Source organism: Cydia strobilella, chromosome 6 (genome assembly GCF_947568885.1).
Source record: "Cydia strobilella chromosome 6, ilCydStro3.1, whole genome shotgun sequence".
Taxonomy (NCBI): domain Eukaryota; kingdom Metazoa; phylum Arthropoda; class Insecta; order Lepidoptera; family Tortricidae; genus Cydia; species Cydia strobilella.
In genome coordinates this window covers 15,979,322-15,997,514 of record NC_086046.1, presented here as the reverse complement: position 1 = coordinate 15,997,514, position 18,193 = coordinate 15,979,322, and the positions used below count along the sequence as shown (strand labels likewise).

General features: G+C 38.4%; 1 protein-coding gene across 4 annotated transcripts; it reads right to left on the bottom strand.

The window, feature by feature from the left end:
• Positions 1-3,523: 3,523 nt before the first annotated feature.
• On the bottom strand, positions 3,524-17,141 carry LOC134742164 (armadillo segment polarity protein). Of its 4 annotated transcripts, XM_063675140.1 has the most exons (16): positions 16,995-17,141; positions 16,645-16,711; positions 15,959-16,083; positions 14,467-14,572; positions 13,899-14,109; positions 12,873-13,455; positions 12,083-12,229; positions 11,130-11,267; positions 10,173-10,343; positions 9,854-10,024; positions 9,260-9,469; positions 8,681-8,795; positions 8,213-8,367; positions 7,048-7,114; positions 6,128-6,158; positions 5,351-5,451 (listed from the first exon to the last, which is right to left on the bottom strand). In XM_063675140.1, exons 2-15 carry the CDS (start codon positions 16,679-16,681, stop codon positions 6,154-6,156), a joined length of 2,241 nt encoding a protein of 746 aa, XP_063531210.1. In that variant the 5' UTR covers positions 16,682-16,711; positions 16,995-17,141; the 3' UTR covers positions 5,351-5,451; positions 6,128-6,153. The 4 variants fall into 4 exon arrangements, with proteins under 4 accessions (XP_063531208.1, XP_063531209.1, XP_063531211.1 ...); XM_063675138.1 differs by lacking the exon at positions 6,128-6,158 and having other exon boundaries at positions 3,524-5,451; XM_063675139.1 differs by lacking the exon at positions 6,128-6,158 and having other exon boundaries at positions 3,524-5,451; positions 11,130-11,252.
• Between the last annotated feature and the right edge of the window lie 1,052 nt (positions 17,142-18,193).

The following is an 18,193-nucleotide window of genomic DNA, read 5'->3' as shown; positions in this document are numbered from 1 at the left end:
TTTTACAGTACATATGCACGATTTAACTTTCGACATATGCACGAAAAGTGCTCTTTACGCACTAGTGCGAGAAAGTAGCACCATATGTACTGTAATAGTACATTCCGATGCTAGTGCGGAAAGTATGTCATTACTTCACGAGTACCGAGATATCTTGCTACGAGCCGCAGGCGAGTGGCAACTCGGGACGAGTGAAGAATGACATTTCCGCACGTGTATCGAACGACGTTTTTTAATACAGTTGCGAAAAAATAAGAAAAACAACAAGCAAGGAATTCGAAACTTTTATATTATTAATTCTGTGACATCATTGACATTATGAAGAGGTGTTTTTTTAGCTGGGTGTTATTATTATTGAACCCACTTCAATGAAAGTTTTTTTTTAAATGCATGTTCTATAAGACATAAACAATTGTAAATATAAAATATTGTACTATTATTACCGAAATATCGTTAATTACGATTACTTGTGTATCGAACACAAAACAATACCGAATGTTGCCTTTGGAAACTTAAAGCAGAAAGAAAAAACGCCTCTTCTTTGACAGGCGTTCCCACGGCGTTCCGTTCCATTCAGACAACTTATTAAGAACGGTTTTTCAATATTCAATAAAAAAAAATAGACGTGTTATAATGATGAAGAGGTGAGTAATAAAATATGAAATATGTATATTTTTCGTATTTTTACATTAACAGTAGGTTTTTATGTTAATTAAGAAGTTTAAAGGAAACTAATATTAACACTCATCAATAAGTAGTCATGAATTGGAATAAGAGTAAATTAAAAAAAATTGGAAAAGTAAAAGCACTAATTCGCGAAAACCAACTTTCCGCACGCTAAACAGCTACTACGTAAAGTAGCACTTTTTGAGCAACTGTATTAAACAATATATTCAAATGCAGTATTAGTATTAAAGCTTTGTTGCGATACGGAGATGATCAGAAAATAATGAATAAATGAATGGTTAATATGTAAGGAATCGAATGGTACTCCTTACTTTCTCCTTTTTGGAAGTTAAAAATAAACTTAAATTTTGAAACTTTCAGGTCCTGTATTTTTTGTATTATTTTATTATCCACATTATTGCTCATTTGCTATTTTACTAGATTTTGTTCTAAAATTCAACATGTGTCATCATCCCTATACCACCCTAACCCACGAAGTTATAGCAAGATTAGTGCCGCATGCCTCGGTCTGAGTCCTAATTGTGCATAATAACTGCGCACAAAGGTGGGAAGTTACGTCGCGCGGTCTGCGGTCCCACCTAGCGTCGGAACAATTTGCGGCGGCCAAGTTATGCCTGCTGATAGACGTCTCCTATATTGTTTTGAGCGTTTTAGGTTGCCATATGTGAGGAAGTTAAGAGACAATAATATATAGCCGCCGCCATACAATCGAAGGTACGCTCTCATTTTAAAACGACATAGGTACTGAAACGTGGTATGAACTTTAAAGTAGGTACCTAACATACTTTAGAAACTTAATACAATGAACATTAGACCGAGTAGAATTAAGTTTGACTCGCAAATCTTCTTGAGACCCTAACGCTGCGTCTTACGTAGGCGAACACTCGCGAACGCGAAGCGAAGCGGCGCGACGCGGTGGGCCCAAAAGGCGTACGCGTTCGCAACGAAATATAGGTATCAAAGGATTGATTAACCCCGGTCCGCGCCGCGCCGCTTCGCCTTCGCTTGTTGTTCGCCTACGGTTACTCTTCGTAGCGTAACACGTTAACTACCAGCTATCCGCCTATAGCCTAGCGGGTTCTCTGTTCGTAAGCGATTTTCGCTACATACGGTTTTTCCCGTGCTATCGGCTAAGCTCGTAGCGCGTAGCGATCCCTGGCAGTGAATGTGTTACAGAAGATGTAGTGCATAATAATTGTTTTCCATCGTATTTTCTCGGAAACGTTCGTATTTGTCATGTCATGCCTTTAGTCAACCTCAGTACTTTTTGTACCGAGACTGACTGAAATATGAAGCAAGACACGTTTGTACGTTACCGTGAAAAATCGATGGAAAATAATTATGTACAAAGAGCAGTTTTCAGCGACTTACCTAATTTTGAGACAGTTCAGGTCAAGAGGAAAAGGAAACCCAACGTAGCTCTGGGTTGCCTACGAATATTTCAACGCGCCGCTACTGTTAATGAATACTTGAGATGGGCCGAATACGAATATTCGGTTCAGCTCATACCGAACCGAATATTCGGTTGGGCTAAAACGTTGAAAACAAGTTCATTCAGGTCCGCGTTTTGCTAAGGACTGCCTGTACGTAGTTTATGTAGCTTCAGGTACCATAGTGAAAAAAATACAGCGAATTTAAGTTTTTCATACAAAACTCGTTTGTGCTCTGTTTCGTTTGTTTTATAAACTGGAGCTATATAAACTAATTACATGTATAAAATATTACTCATGTCATTGTATGTAGCTATGTGCAAAGTTTCATCCAACAAGTATAGTTTTAAAATGAGAACAAAACTCCGTTTGGATGGGAAGGTGAAATTCGGCCGAGTTTGCTGCGATTCAGGATTTTCACTACACCGAACAGCGCTATCTTGCGGTCTATTTGTAAACTAAACAAAGAGTGTAGGCGTCTGGGGCAGCGATTGATAATATGGGGTCATTATTCTAAGCAAAGATAGATATAACTCCGTAATAGATGGATACAGTCTAAGGAAAAAACGTGCCTCGAAAATCACGAAAATTTGACTCTCGATCAGATGGCGCCACTAGTTTTGGCCTACACTCGTATAGAGGGCGTTGACTGTTTCGTTTGTTATTTATAATTTTAACGCATATCAGTGAAAGAAAATGGGTCAAAATCATATAAAAATAATTAATGCAAATAAAAAAATCATTTATTCATATTTAAATACATTTTAACGTATTTTTATAAATCTTAATTTTTAGTTTCAAAGTATGTCGATAGTATGGCAGTGAATTTACAGTGGTTACAAAATTTACTATGACAGTACCGCTCTATCTTATTATATCCTCATTGTTCTAAGAAAAACCTTGATAGCGCGATTCAGGATTTTAACTACATGGAACGCCATCTAGCGGGCTGTTTGTAGACTAATCAAAATGTGTAGATTGTGTAGGCGTCTGGGGTTATTATTCCAAGAAAAATCTTGATAGCGCGATTCAAGATTTGAACACCAAAGAACAGTGCCATCTACCATACGATTCGTAAACTAACAAAATCAGTACTCGTCTGGGATCTTCATTCCAAAGAAAAATCTTGATAGTCAATATAAGAACTTCACATAGACAATAACCCGTTGACATTATTGTCATTTTCTGTTGAAAAATTGGCGTTTAAAATTTGCCAATTGCTCATTACTGTGGAGTTTCTTTTATATATTTTGATAAGAACGGTACTTTAGGTAGCAGCTATCTGCATGGCTAGCACATCTTGTGACTCGCGCGAAGATAGGTCGGCGCCACTGGATATGATGATCGCGACGAGATGTATGAGCTGTGCCGTGCTGAATTTAAATTAATAACAAAAGGCAAAAATATTATATAATCAAATTTATTTATAATCCATACACAAATGGACACAAAATCTCATACGTACTTCAGCAATGTTTTCATAATCGAACGTATAAAAACATTGGCAAAGTCTATTAAATAAGTATCAATAAAAAAATTACATAAGAGGGCCCTAGCATATGAGGCATATGAGGGCGATTGCGTAATTCTAGGTTTTCAATTCTTATTCTAACGATTATGATCTAAAACTTACATTCTGCTATGGTTCAAGTTAATTTTGAGTGCATTTTCTACAATTAAAGTACAGAACGTGCAAGGTCTATGTTAGAATGCATTATGTATATCATGGGGCCTGTCGAAAAAATTAGTACCAAATGCAAAGAAAATATCCCTGACACATTTCATGGTCACCCTTAATCACTATTGTTAAGATTATGATGAAAAATAAGGGTGGAGTCTTAAAGCCGTTCTCTTTTAGTAACCTAGTGTCTAAATGCGAAAACCTTTCCTTACAGTTTGGCGTCAAGTTGTATCTACATTGTACAACCGTTAGAGATATTCACTGCTACATCAACCATGGATAAATCAAACTATTCGCTTAAAACTATAGTCCGGAGAAATACTAATCACATTATCATTTAATTAAATCAAATACTTAACTATGCTAAACAAAATTAATATATGTACTATCTATCAACCATACGAGCCACAATGGCATCAACCTTAATTATAATCAAACAATTTGAATGAAATAAAAAATGGCAGTCAAATACTAAAAATTACTTTAAGAATACATGCCTTATATGATAACAGGACAGTCTTATCCTTTTAATTAATTAAATAGAAAAAAAGATATCAAGTATAAAATGTGTAACATAATCTCAAAAACATTGATTAGGAAGAAATTAAAATTGCTAGTTTAATATTTAATACCGATTAATACATTTAGCTATATAATTTAAAGGCTACAAAACCTTACAAAATGATTTACCCTATTTTCCGAATAAACTCACGTTTCGCGTGAAATAGACCGATATCCATCAACGCAGGGCTTCTTCCTTCGGGTATCATTTTAATATATCGGTGGATTTGATATTCTGCTATACTAGCATATAACATAATTATAATAAATCCAGTAAGCTCTTCAACTTAGCACCAAAGTAATTTTGAAACTTATAGGCGGTTTATGTCATTATAGTTGTCTAATACTTTTCAAACGAAGTCATGCTAATATATATTTTAATTCCATATGACAATGCATATATTGGCAACACTGAATTGACATAAAGCTGCTTTGTGTATCACAGGTTTCTCGATCATACATAATTGTAATTCTCACATGTTCCAGAGAGCCTCGATATGCTCCTACATTAATTCAGGAATTTAATTTTGATTTTGATTAAGAGATCTAACTGTTAAAGAAATGTGTCGACACGTCGGTATAATTTTATTTCTCCATCCTGGACTAAGAACTGGCTTAGCGCAGCGTGGAAAGCACATTATCTCCTGATTACCGATAAACAATGACGACTTTACATTTAAACATCAAAATTAACAGGAAAACGCGGGGTTTCACGCGTTTCGACAGTTATTATTTCAGCAGTTTCGTTATTCTTGTGCTTATATACTCAAACACACCTTACCAGTAGAAAAAAGCGCGTAATTTATTTTTAATGGGAAGAACTCTTCGCGTCTTCTTTTTTTTAAATTGCCGCCTTTGTCTACTGACAATAAGCCGGGTGGGTGTGCAACGGGTACGTAGGCTAGGCTAGGCTAGTTTAGAGGTCTGTGTCGTACCAGGCCGCCACGTTGTTGTTGTCGTGCGGCGGCTCCGGGAAGGCCAGGTCGGCGGAGGCGGCGCCGGCCCCCTCGGGGTCGCCGATGTCCATGTCCATGCCGAACCCGCTGCCGATCTCGAGGCCCTGCATCGAGTCTATCGGTATTTGATCGTATCCTAGAACGTGACATCCATCATTATTACTGTGAAACGAGGCGTATTCGTTCCCAGAGACTAAAAAGATTTCTTTAACATGTGCAAAAAACATTTTTAACTGCCGTTTTAGTCTTTGGGATAAAACAAACATGGATTTAAAAAAGAAACAAAACTTACACTGAAACAAATTCATATACCGCATTGTTTTTTTAAGCTGTATTATTTATGGTTCTTGTAAAGCGAGAACTGTGTTTACCTTGAAGCCTACACACTACGCAATTTATTACGTAATTAAGTATTACAAGCAGTGTTGGCCGAACGTTAATTGCAATTAACCATTAACCAGTACAAATTTACGTAACAAACGGTTACAGTTTACGGTTCAATCTGTACTGGTTAATGGTTAATTGCATTACGTTTCGGCCAACACTGATTACAAGCATGTTTTTGTTCCACACAATTTTTAAGGAAATGTATGTATCTTGTTTTTCTGGTCAAGCATATTTCTGCCAAATAGCTTTTTGTTTTCTGATTCTAATAGTAAGCACAACACTCACAATCGAGCTTTGTTAATATTTTACACTAGTTACAGCCAAAATATATCTTATAGAATCACCAAGCATGTTATTGAGAGTTTTATAAATGTTAGTCATAAAAATATACCATCAAACAATAACACAAGTAACATTCCCTTCACCTGTCTAGTGATAAATAGGTCCCGGATTAAGCTGCATGTAAAGAAGAGAGAAAAACAATTAAACACCCGCTTATAAATAACCTTTTTATACTCAGTAGGTAACTTCGCGTGCTTATGATAGAATGATAAGGTGTAGATACTTGAAGGAGAGAAAAATAATATTTTAAAAGATACCACACCAAACAATAGTTGTAAATAATGCTCAAAGACAAATTCGTGTTGTGAACATGTTCATTTCATTATTTTCACTAAAATACCATAATAACGCTCATTATGCTCATATAATTTGTATGGATTGAAGGTACACATAACTGATGTTTTGACAGCACGATTTTAGCTTAACGTTCAGTACTCTATTAGAACTTTATGGATGATTTATGTATATGTATAATAGTTTTAGTCCACAGTCTAATGTGTTTACTCCATCATGGTGATCGATGACATGTTAACAATAATTTACCAGCAATGGGATTACAACCGAGCTAAAGTAGTTTTAAAATAGCCAGGTACAAAGCATATCCGATAGTAGTACTGAAGACAATTGTGTTAGTTGGGTTATCTTAGAATTTCTACATGTTATAATAGACAAAATAATTATAGAAGATATACATTAACAGTCAGAGAACTGATAATAGAGGGATTTAATAGCCGAACCCGATGGAGCTGCCCTGCTGCCTTTTGTTTCTCGGTAACTTGATTGTCAAGAGCTCATGTTAACAATAAAGTTACCACAATATATAATGGCGTGTAGTGATGTAGTTTAGCTGTTAAAATCACGCAATCAATATTTTCTATAACTGCGGCGTACGTCTACTACAGCTCTTATTCATTATTTTGTAATGTGAGTATAATATGTGTAATAAGTTTCAAATATCTACACGTTAGAGGACAAACAAGCTGGTTCAAAGTGTAGGACTTACCTTGTTGATGGAAGGACGGTCGGGTACCGTACAGCCCTTCATATCCCTGCTCTGGTCCGAGCATGTCCTAGCAAATGGGCAATGTACATCAAAATCAAATAAAACAAGGCTAATACTACCAAACTAGATGGAATAAAATATTAAAGCAAGGTCATTTTACGTTTCATCCCTACACTGACATCGTTCTATGAATAAGTTTACCATCAACGAGATATATTGTCATTTATGTGATAACGTCTAATTGCACCTTATTCAAAAGTACTGAAATTGAAATATTTATTGCAGACCGTGGTCCATAGTGTGTTAGTATAGGTACAATTAATATTTACATAGGTAATTAAATTTTTGTTACTGAGCTGTAAGTCAATACATAACTTGTAATCTTGCTATACTTTTTACGTGTACATTGTATTTTTGTAGTTTTATGTTTATCAAATATTTCATGTATCTACACTTGTTTAACTAGAATGTAAATGTAAGGATGAAAGAATTACGTTGCAATATTACTTCTTCATACTAATTGTGGAGTAACAGAAAATAAATCAAGACACTGAACAATAAAACAGTCTTTCACACTTAATTAACAATCAATAAATACTGAACAAAGCTGGGTAACTAACTACACAAAAAAACATCTGTCACACATCTTGAGAATCAGCATAATTTGTGAAAGACAAAATGGGAGGATACTTCGTATTCTAACCGCCAGTGACCGTTAGAACAACATGCGTAATGTAAAGACTATTATCAGCTTCGATTTGAAAAAGAAAATTATAAATCCGTTAGTCTTTTAAGGCGCGCTTCTTATCATTATTGTAGAGTAGATGACACGGACATTAGCAATCTCATTTTATGTTTCATCAGGTGCGTATGACAAGGTGAATAGAAAAGTGTAAGCGTAAGACAAACTCTTTGCCTTGTCATTCACTCGTCAGCTCTCCACTTACATACCTAAATGCAAGTACGGGATAAGTTTCACCAAAAACTCTTTGGTTTTACGCAAAATATTTTCGCTCTTAGACGCTTACTAGATGGCGTTTTGGTAATAAGAGCTCAAATACACGCCGAGACCTCGCTAAAACAATGGTAAGGAACGCGCTTTTTATCAGTTACTTACTTTTATTCATTTGGTCTTTCTGTAACAGTTACTAACATCGGTTCTTACCTGTAAATCGGGCTGCATTCCAAGATCGTTGGGCCACATCTGGTGGTCGTCGCGGAAGAGCGAGTTGGTGAGCTCCATGGAAAGTCTTTTCTTGTAGTCGTGGGGCTTGTCTTCGGACATGCGGAACAGGACTGCGGCTGCGTAGGTTGCGACTCCTGGAAACGGAGATTTCATATGATGACTAACACATCACGACTATTTTAATGTATGACCATGTTTGAAATATGTAGGAATCTATACAATTGTATAGATTCCTACTTTATTATTTGGGATCGTGAATATGTATAGTGTGTATTAAGTAAGTAACACATTATTGTGTAAGATCTACAATTAAGAAATATACACCACCATCTCTTATTAAACACTGACAAATCTGTAAGAAAACTAATTGAGAATGAGTTGTCTAGCTGATTCGAAGGCAGTGTAAGAAAAGAAAAAAAAAATGTAATATTAGTAGTTAGTGGTCACCTTCGTTACGAGAATGCAGGAGCTCAGTGAGCGGCGCGGTGGCCCCCTCCGCCTCTATCATCTCGGCGCCCTCCTTGTCCGCCGCCAGCTCGCACAGCACGCCCGCTGCCACGCGCTGGAACATGTACAGTGGGACGTTGTAGCAAAGTCTTAGTATAGTCGACTCCATACATATGTAAATATACATTTGTTCACCTTCATCCATTGCAATATGGAGAAAAAAATGTATACATATTTATGAATTCGACTGTAGTCAAGATGTAGATCAACTTGTGTAAATTTAAATATAATCTGTTCATATAACAGCCAGATATAGGAATTCATCATCCAAGCTACATATTTTCTAGAAATACTATTAAACGAAATTTTGTAAAATGCCCCTAGTGGGGTCTACTTCGTTTTACCGACCCGCTTCCCCAATCTCCAGGTGCTCCTGAGCGAGGATGTGTAGTGCTCCAACAGCGACCTCTTTCATACAAATCCGTCAGCGGCGACCATCCCGGTATTTCCCTAGACATATGTCCGATATGTTGCCGAGACGATAAGTCGTTAAGGGTAGCGTTGAAGCGCATCACCGACCTGTATGTTCTCGATCTCGTTGAACAGCAGCTGCACGAAGATGGGCACGACGTTCTGCTGGCGGATGAGCTGGCGGTTGAGCCCCTCGCGCGCCAGGATGTGCAGCGCCCCCACGGCGCCCTCCACGATCTCCTCCATGCGCACGCCGTCCGCGTACGCGCCGCCCGCGCCGGCGCCCGTGCCGGTGCCGCCCGGGACCGAAGTGCGTTGCTAAAATTACAAATTCATGTTTATTGAAGACGAAGACGACGACGCTATAATATTTCTGTAAAAGGATACCAAGAGATACTTCGAAGCCCCAACTTTCCAAATGTAAGATAAAGCGATCCACAATACAATCATCGCCATTCGAACAGGATTAGAGCTTCTAATGTTATTAAATCTCGGTCTTCACAAGGTTTCTGCCTTCCTATACAATGTTATAAATGTTGTAATGCACGGCCATGAACACTGGCCGCAATGCCGCGTCCAACCGCAAGTGTGCATGAGCCTTAACGCCTCGGCCATGAAACGCCCGCTAAGAACATGCACGTTCGAAGCGTGCGTTCCATGGCCCTCTGGTAGCTAGAATTATATAAGAGCTTCGTGTCTCACCCGCTGCGTGTCGTTGAAGGCGCGCATGAGCAGGCGCACTAGATGGTGCACGGCGCCGTGCTCGCGGAGGGGGGAGTGGTTGGCCGGGCACAGCGCTAAGTTGCGCACCAGCCCCACCACCGCCTTCACCAGCGGCCAGCGCGACGGCGGCGACAGCAGCTTCACGATCACCTGGGAAATACGAGAGTTCTTAGATATGCATCAGTATATCCATCCCAGAAACCACTAACACATTTGGCAACCTGGTTGCAGTTGCTAAAATATTTGTTTTTTAAATGATGAAAAAGATATTTATTCTATACAGTAGTACGTTAGTCACCGGCAAGCCGTAGTGCAGGCGCACGGCGTTCTGCGCCATCTCGCTCTCGACGTGGCGCGAGGTGAGGTGGCGCAGCGCGCACACGGCCGGCTCCGTGATCTCCTCGCGGTCGCCCGCCGACACCACCGTGCGCACCAGCGCGTCCACTCCGCCAGCTTGGCAGACGGTCACCTGAGGAATCATTTCATTTCAAGCCGATTCTCAAACAAACGCGCGGAAATGCTACCTAAATGCAAAGTTTCATAACCCAAAAGACAAATTCAACACCCATTAAACAATAGCCTAGGGACCGACGCAACGCCCTGAAGGTGCTGCTAGGTGTTGTCCGCGCGGACGTTGTATCGCGAGGCACGTACGGCGAATGGATACTTTGCTGGCCTAGGCTGGCAATGTTGTATGAAAATCCAATGCCAGCGTTCCATTTATCACAAATATAAAGACATCAGTTTCGCGCATGTTGAGGAAACATAATAATAATATGCAAGTTAGCCTACAAGACAAATAAGTAAAATAACCCATCATAAGTTCATTCTTATTTGACGATCGGTGTGTCTTACTCCTTTGCAATAAGTTTCCGAATTATCAGTGAACAGTATGGACAATGGTACATTTCTCTCACCTTATTATTGCGTTGGTGGTTGCACGTCGCGTTGGACAGAATGCCACTGCGCAAGTGACGATGTTGACGTCCATGGAACCCAACACCTTGTACCAGGCTGGAAAGCAGGTGTTCTCTGACCATTGGTGAACCTTACTCCTTTGCAATAAGGTTCCGAATTTCCAGTGAACATTAGTAACAATGGTACATTTATCTTACCTTATTGCGTTAGTTGTTTTGCACGCCAGGTTGGACAGAATGCCAGCTGAGTTTTCCCTGACCATTGGTGAACCTTACTTCTTTGCAATAAGGTTCCGAATGGTCTGTGAACTGTATGGACAATGGTATATTTCTCTTACCTTATTGCGTTGGTTGTTGCACGTCAAGTTGGACAGGATGCCAGCTGCGCAGGTGACGATGTTGACGTCGGTGGAGGCCAACACCTGTACCAGGCTGGAAAGCAGGTTTTCCAGCCCCTCAACCTGGGGAAACGTCAACTATCACCAATATTAAAGTTGTTTATTATGCTTAAACTAGAAATATGAATGTAATAGTTTTACAGTTGCTGATTTATTGTTTTTACAGGCTGATTTATTATTATCCAGAATATAACTTATGTTGTCATTCGATTATAATAATATTATTTGTTATTATACTTCTTCTTTAAGAAATTATCAAAGAAAAAATATGTAATCATATAGTAGTAGTAGTAATTAATTTATTGTACACCACACAGAACACAGGTTTACATTAAATTTACAGAAATAGAGGTACAAAGGCGAATTTATCCCTATAAGGAATCTCTTTCAGCTAACCTTCGTGTAGATGAGATGAGAATTCAAATCATCAGATAGACAAACTTACGGAATGCACAATATCATTTTTTTTATAGTTATGGCAATATTTGGTCTCCATCATCAGACTAGCTTGATTAACCTTTTCGACGCCAATGACGGATATATCCGCACCGTAGGTCCAACGCCAAAGACGGATTAATCCGTCACAGACCATAGAGCAACATAGATCTACGTGCGTATGCATAAAGTTCAATTTCAGTTTAGACACATCGATGCTGATTGGGATTCAGTTCAAATATTAAGAAGTGGTTATTTAGCTTCCAAATTTTAATTTATATTTATACAATCCCAGTAACTAACACATCAAGTTAAAATTAAACTGGTAAAATGATATTCATGAATCATTAAAATTATTCGTAAAGCATATAACTCTAAAACTAGACTGATAAACAAATGAACTAGATTAATAACCAATTCTATTCCACGGAATTTGTGTAGCGTTATATTTGTTTTACCTTAGTGGCAGCATCGGACAAGTTCCTCAAGGTCCAGAGGCAGTTCTGCACGAGGCGGCCGCTCGGGTTGCCGAGGTGCATGGCGAGCGCCTGCATGCCGCCGGCCTCCACGATGGCCGGCTTGTTGCTCGAGCACACGGAAAGGACCTGTGTTTAATATTGGATAAGAAACATCGTAAATCCTTTCAACATGATAAAATAGAAAGAATCTGGGTCTATAAAAACCCCTCGTGAAAAGTCATACCTTGCTCTTAGAAACGGCACAGAAAGCTTTTCTCCGCTTCTTGTATAAAAAAAAACATACGGGTATTACCCCTTTTGATACCCAACCAAATTCTTACAGGGTATGCTAGGCTTTAACTCCCTTGAGATACGGCGTAATGTCAACCTAATACATCTCAAATATTAAGAGAGTCTTACTGCTTGGACTTGGTGGCGAAGACGACTACCGTTTTTGTTCCCGACAACTACTTACGTGGTCGTAGCCATCGCCTCCAAGCGAATGGAACCTTTCACACGATAGCACACCAGTACCAGTACTCTCCAATCGTCCGCTCCCGGACACTCCTCAACATTTTTTTATCTTTTGCACCTGACTGTGACTTGTTGGCGACAAAAATCATAAACGTTTTAAAGAATTTTTACGTTTTTGTGAATCAACATAGGTAGCTTACTAATTATTGCCATATTTATTTTATAATTTTACATACACACACACACACAGCTTTATTAATTGCGTACGTCAATGTGGAAACTTTATAACAAATTTGCTAAAAACAGAAACATTTACCTTCAAAACTCTCGAAGTAGTCCACAACAACTTTTCGTAATCGTAAGAGCGCATGATTCGCACTAATTCGATCGGTCCCTGAGAAGCAAGAATGATCAACTTCGATTCCTGATTGCCATAGGCCAAGATCTGGAGGCAGTCAGTCACAATGGCTAGGAACTTTACGTTGTTCCTCTGGAGCAACGCCACCATCTTCTGAAGACCGCCAGCTAAGCGTACGGCCATCTTGGAGCCATCTTGATGCAAGAGTAGGTTATGGAGGGTGGTGATAGCGTAGAACAAGACTGATTCCACAGGAGAGCTTAGTAGTTTGACGAGAGCGGGTATTCCGCCGCTCTTGAAGATAGCGAGTAAGCCTTGACGGTGGTGTGACAAGTTATGCAAGGTCCCGACGGCTCCCTTGGTAGTCTCGAGGTCGTTGCTGTTGGATATGGCGCGGACCAAGGCGGCCACCATTTGAGGAGAGTTCATGATAGCGTGGCGGGAGGCTTCCTTCTTCGAGAGCTGGTGGACCATCATGGCAGCTTGAGATACTACTACTTGATCTTCATCGTTCAAGAGCTTGATCAACTCAGGAATGGCTCTGAAAGTCATAATTCTGAATGTTCAATCTGATTATACCTACATACAAGGTAGAGAGTAAATCCACCATGATTATGAAATTCATCGAAAAGTGTTTAATTTTGTGAAAGCTCTGACACCCTTTGCCTTTTTGGTTTAGGCTTAGGGTGGCTGAAGGAGAATGCCCCTAAGCCTAAAGCATTTCGTAAGGGACATTCAATCAAATCCGTAAAGCTCGAGAATATACTGCCAATTTGTTAGCAAATTCATGAAATATTACCAGACCCAATATCATTTTCTTAGCCTTTTCAGAACTATTAGAAGAACGGCGTTTCGTAAGGGACATTCTCGTGGAATGCACCCTGAATAAGTATGCTTGTCACTTGTCACTAAAATTTAATGGCAAATTGAATATGGCAATTGTATCTTTTTGGTGCAGTAGAAACGCTTCTACATTTTGTTTACCTGGTAGCCAAATCAGCATCATCCTGATAGTTGATCAGGTTGACAACAGCATGCTTCAACATCTGCGAAGGCTCCGATAAGCGCTGGACAGCAGTGGGCTGGGCAGGGTCCAGCTGAGTGGACGGGATCTCAATACCCTCCTCCAAGGTCTCCGGGAACATGGCGGCTCGGACACGCTGGGAGCGGGTCTGAGAGAGCTGCTGGTTCATGTCTAGTGGAAATAAAACTTTATTAGAAACCATCTTTATTCTTATTCATTTGGTAAATTATGACACAGAAAGCAATAAACTTTTATAATATATATATATATTTTATAGATAAAAAAGTTGCAAAACAGAATGTAATTTTTTAAGTTTTTTTTTACTATTTATTTTAAAATTGTGTCATTTGAGCTACAACAATAAACTGGTACTGAACCTATTAGATTTGACCATTGCCACTGTTCATGTATGGCTTTGCCGTTGTTGAGCCACTTTGATAATTTATAAGTTTTACAATAATAAAAGAACTGTATGTTTGTGTTTTGAATAATGGAATGGTTATTGATAAATATAAAGATGTTTCTTACCTTCAACTTGCTCCTGGGTGAAACCCTGGGCAAATCCTTGGTCCAGATCAAACATGAGCTGATCTCCTTCCATTTCATCATCTTCTTTGCCAGTAAGAGACGGCACCTGCAAAAAAATATTTATAATGTTTCGTCTTATCATGTTCTTGATGTCCAAAGATAAAAATTAAATTATTTGAGGCAAGCGTGCGCGAAGAAATGGACCCACGAGCTGGTCTGATGCTGTAAAGTGGATGGTTGGCGGCAACATGCAGTGCATGACCCATATGGCTTTGGCTTATGACCACACAATATGTAGACGGAGCATACATGGTCACGACCCTCAGCAATGAGGGACCAAGGAAGAAGAAGAAATTATTTGATCATCCAACATCAATTCCAACCAGAATGACTCAATAAGATTTGCATTGGTTTATTTCTGAACACCTATGATTACCGTCACTCAACTCAGTGGTACGGTACCTTAACATTGCATGACCACCAAAACATTAGTAGAGATGTAGTACAAAATTGTTTTCCATCATATTATCTCGGAAATGTTCCTATTTACCATGATACTTCAGTGAACGTCAGTACTTTTTGTACCGAGACTGACTGAAATAACAAGACACGTTTGTATGTTTCCGTGAAAATACGATGGAAAATAATTATGCACTACATCTGTATCAAAAAAATCAAGATTTGATTGAACACTGACACTAAAGGAGCTCACACAACCAGTCCGCCGGACAATATCAGCCTGTCAGTTAGAACAAAAATTGAAAAGTTCCGAACAACTGACAGGCCGATATCGTCCGGCGGACTGGTAAGGGGTGGGCCCCTTTAAATAGGTAAAAACCAAGGCCTCCAGTGAGCATGGCAGCCAGTGGCTTTGGTGCTTGTAGCTAACACCATCTCTCTCTCTCTTACCTCTTAGTTAGACAGTCGGGTCTTGTATCAGACCACTCTGTTATGCCTCTATTTTTGTTTTTTATCAAATAAATAAAAAAAGTTGAGAGCATGTCTTTCTAGCTTTAGATAAAATTAATTAACTAAGTTTCACCCCATACAAAAAGCTCCACTCCCCATTTTTGGGGACAAAAAACAAGACAACAAAAAGTAATTTGACCCAGTCACTGTGTCACACTGTCACACATCACAATTTCTAGTAATTATGTAACCTATTCTACTTTCAAACATCACAAACTCAAATATTTAATAATATTACTTTGTACAAAAGTTGCTTAATAAAAGCTTATAAAAAAATAATGTATTGTGAAGATTACAACAAACTACTAGTTAACTTGAAACTTTAGTTTTCACAAACAGGATTTAACTTTTCTTTTTTTTCTTTTCTTATAAGCAAAAAATATTATAATATTTTTTTTGTTTTTTTGGCATCAGAGTAAAGCATGGGTAAAAACCTACAGATCCCTCAAAACCACCCTGTATTGCACAAGAACAAGTACAAAAGGAGGAAAGGGGTTGTATGTATGATACAATAACTAATTACCTGAGTGGCAGCTCCGGAGTTGATACCAGAATCAACAAGGTAGGAGTTCTGCTGCCACAGCAAGGTTTGCTGCTCCTTGCTGGGGCCCATCGGCACGTCAGATCCTCCATAGTTGCTGTGAGACACTGAAATAAAAAATTTGATAATTCAAATTATATATGTGCAAACATCTGCGGTGGCAGCATGGTTCCATTTTTATCGCCTGTCACTATGCCTTTCACTTTCACTCTTACAATACTTACATACATGTTAGAACATGACAGGCATGGTGACAGGTGATAAAAATGTGACCATGCTACAGCCGCTGGACAAAATTATCTATTAGTATGAATATTAAATAATTTTTCAACTTTACTAGTTATAAATCATGTTAATTGGTTAAAGCATTCCCTTAATTATAATGTCAATATGAACAGCATTCATTATAATTTGATCACAACAATAGTTTACCAAAAGTATACAAATTAACAACAAGCACTATAATTAATTGATTCATCACTGATTTACTGGAGCAGACCATGAAAGTTCAAACTGTCAATACCATTGACGTGAGTCACCATAACAATCACAACAGCTCTAAATAGCATACCTAGATATCGTACCTACCTAAGATACAGAACACAGATAATGAAAACATCTATCGTTTTATATGTATTACATTACTAACGGGATATTAGAACACTTACTTGTGCGGCTTTGTGAAGTCGGGATCTGATAGCTCATGGTTCACAGGATGCTACCTGCACCCAGCGTCTGAAAATGCAACAAAACTACTAAGTACACACGCTGCGTCTATCGATTCTTCATTACTAAGTACATACACCATTATAGTTTACATTTTCATTACAAACACTTCCACCTGCCGCAACTTTTATTCAATCCATGGCTAAATTCAACGGGATAAAACAAAATAAACAATTACAAAAAGGGGATCGCGTGAACTAAATACCACACCCGACTTTATTATTTCTATCGATTCCGCGCTTCAACAAAATTAAACGCATCATAGTTATTAAATAGAAGAATACATTCTTACCTTAAAAAATAAGACGCACTTAAATTGTAAAACACGTATTAGAACAATTTGTTGTAGAAAATTATTTTCTCAAGCATTCACCATCCACCGTCAAAACTCTGACATGACAATATGGCGTCCAAATGTGAATGTTTCGATTACAATCGGGGCAGACCGGTAGCTATATTGCTGTCTCGCTCACTAGTCCTCAGATTCTATAAGACTATCTCTGTCTATCATCAAAGAAACGTTTTGCCAACATAAACACCAACGTCGTAACGTTCCATTCCATGCAAGTTATGTCACACATTTCTTCAAAATTTAAAGAAATAGTAATACACAATGTACTAGTACGTATACGGTATACGGGACAAGGCCTCAGAATAATGACTAAAGCAAAGAAGCCGGGCAAAAATAAAAGCTTAGTAAAAGATATCGTATTCACAACACGTTATTACTTTTTGTCTATGAGTGAGTGAGACAACAATCCGCAAGTTCTTTCGTTTTTTTTAGTATTGTCATAAGATGAACTGAGGGAAATGTCAAATGGTCCTATGTGGTTCTATAATATAATCCAGCCAAATTAAATATAAGTTCGTTATTTCACAGGTAGGTGTCAACTGTAACAACTTGACATAGTCGTATTATTTTAGTTGAAATATTTCGGGATGTTTCAGCGGTCATCTTGGTTTATTTTAATTATATTCTTGCTATTCCTGAAAGATTGTTGGAAAACGTGTTGAGTTTTTATTTGTAATGGTTTGAAGTTCCCTTTGTGATAATGTCTTGTGTGATCGAGGGCTGTAAATCGCATACAGGAAGAAAAGAAAATACGCACGAACCGATAACCTTTAATCGGTGAGTTTTGTTCAATTTTGAAGAAATTAATTTATAGGACCTGACCCTAAACATAGAAATCGACATATTGTTTATGTAATTATTACTTGCATTCAAGTCTATATAGATTTTTTCATATATTTTCGAACTTTTCTGCTAAGTATGAAAGGTTATATTTTTGGCATAGTGATGTATCGACCTCAGATCAATAACCTATCGACATTTACAGCTTTCTTATAGTTTGGCCCAGGACTGTCTCATTTTAATTGATGAGTACAGTCAAGGGCATAAATATATATACATTCGCAAAGTCTCAAAAATATGTGTACGCTCAGACAATAAAATCGTGTTCACATATTTTTAAGCCATTTGTCTGGATCGAT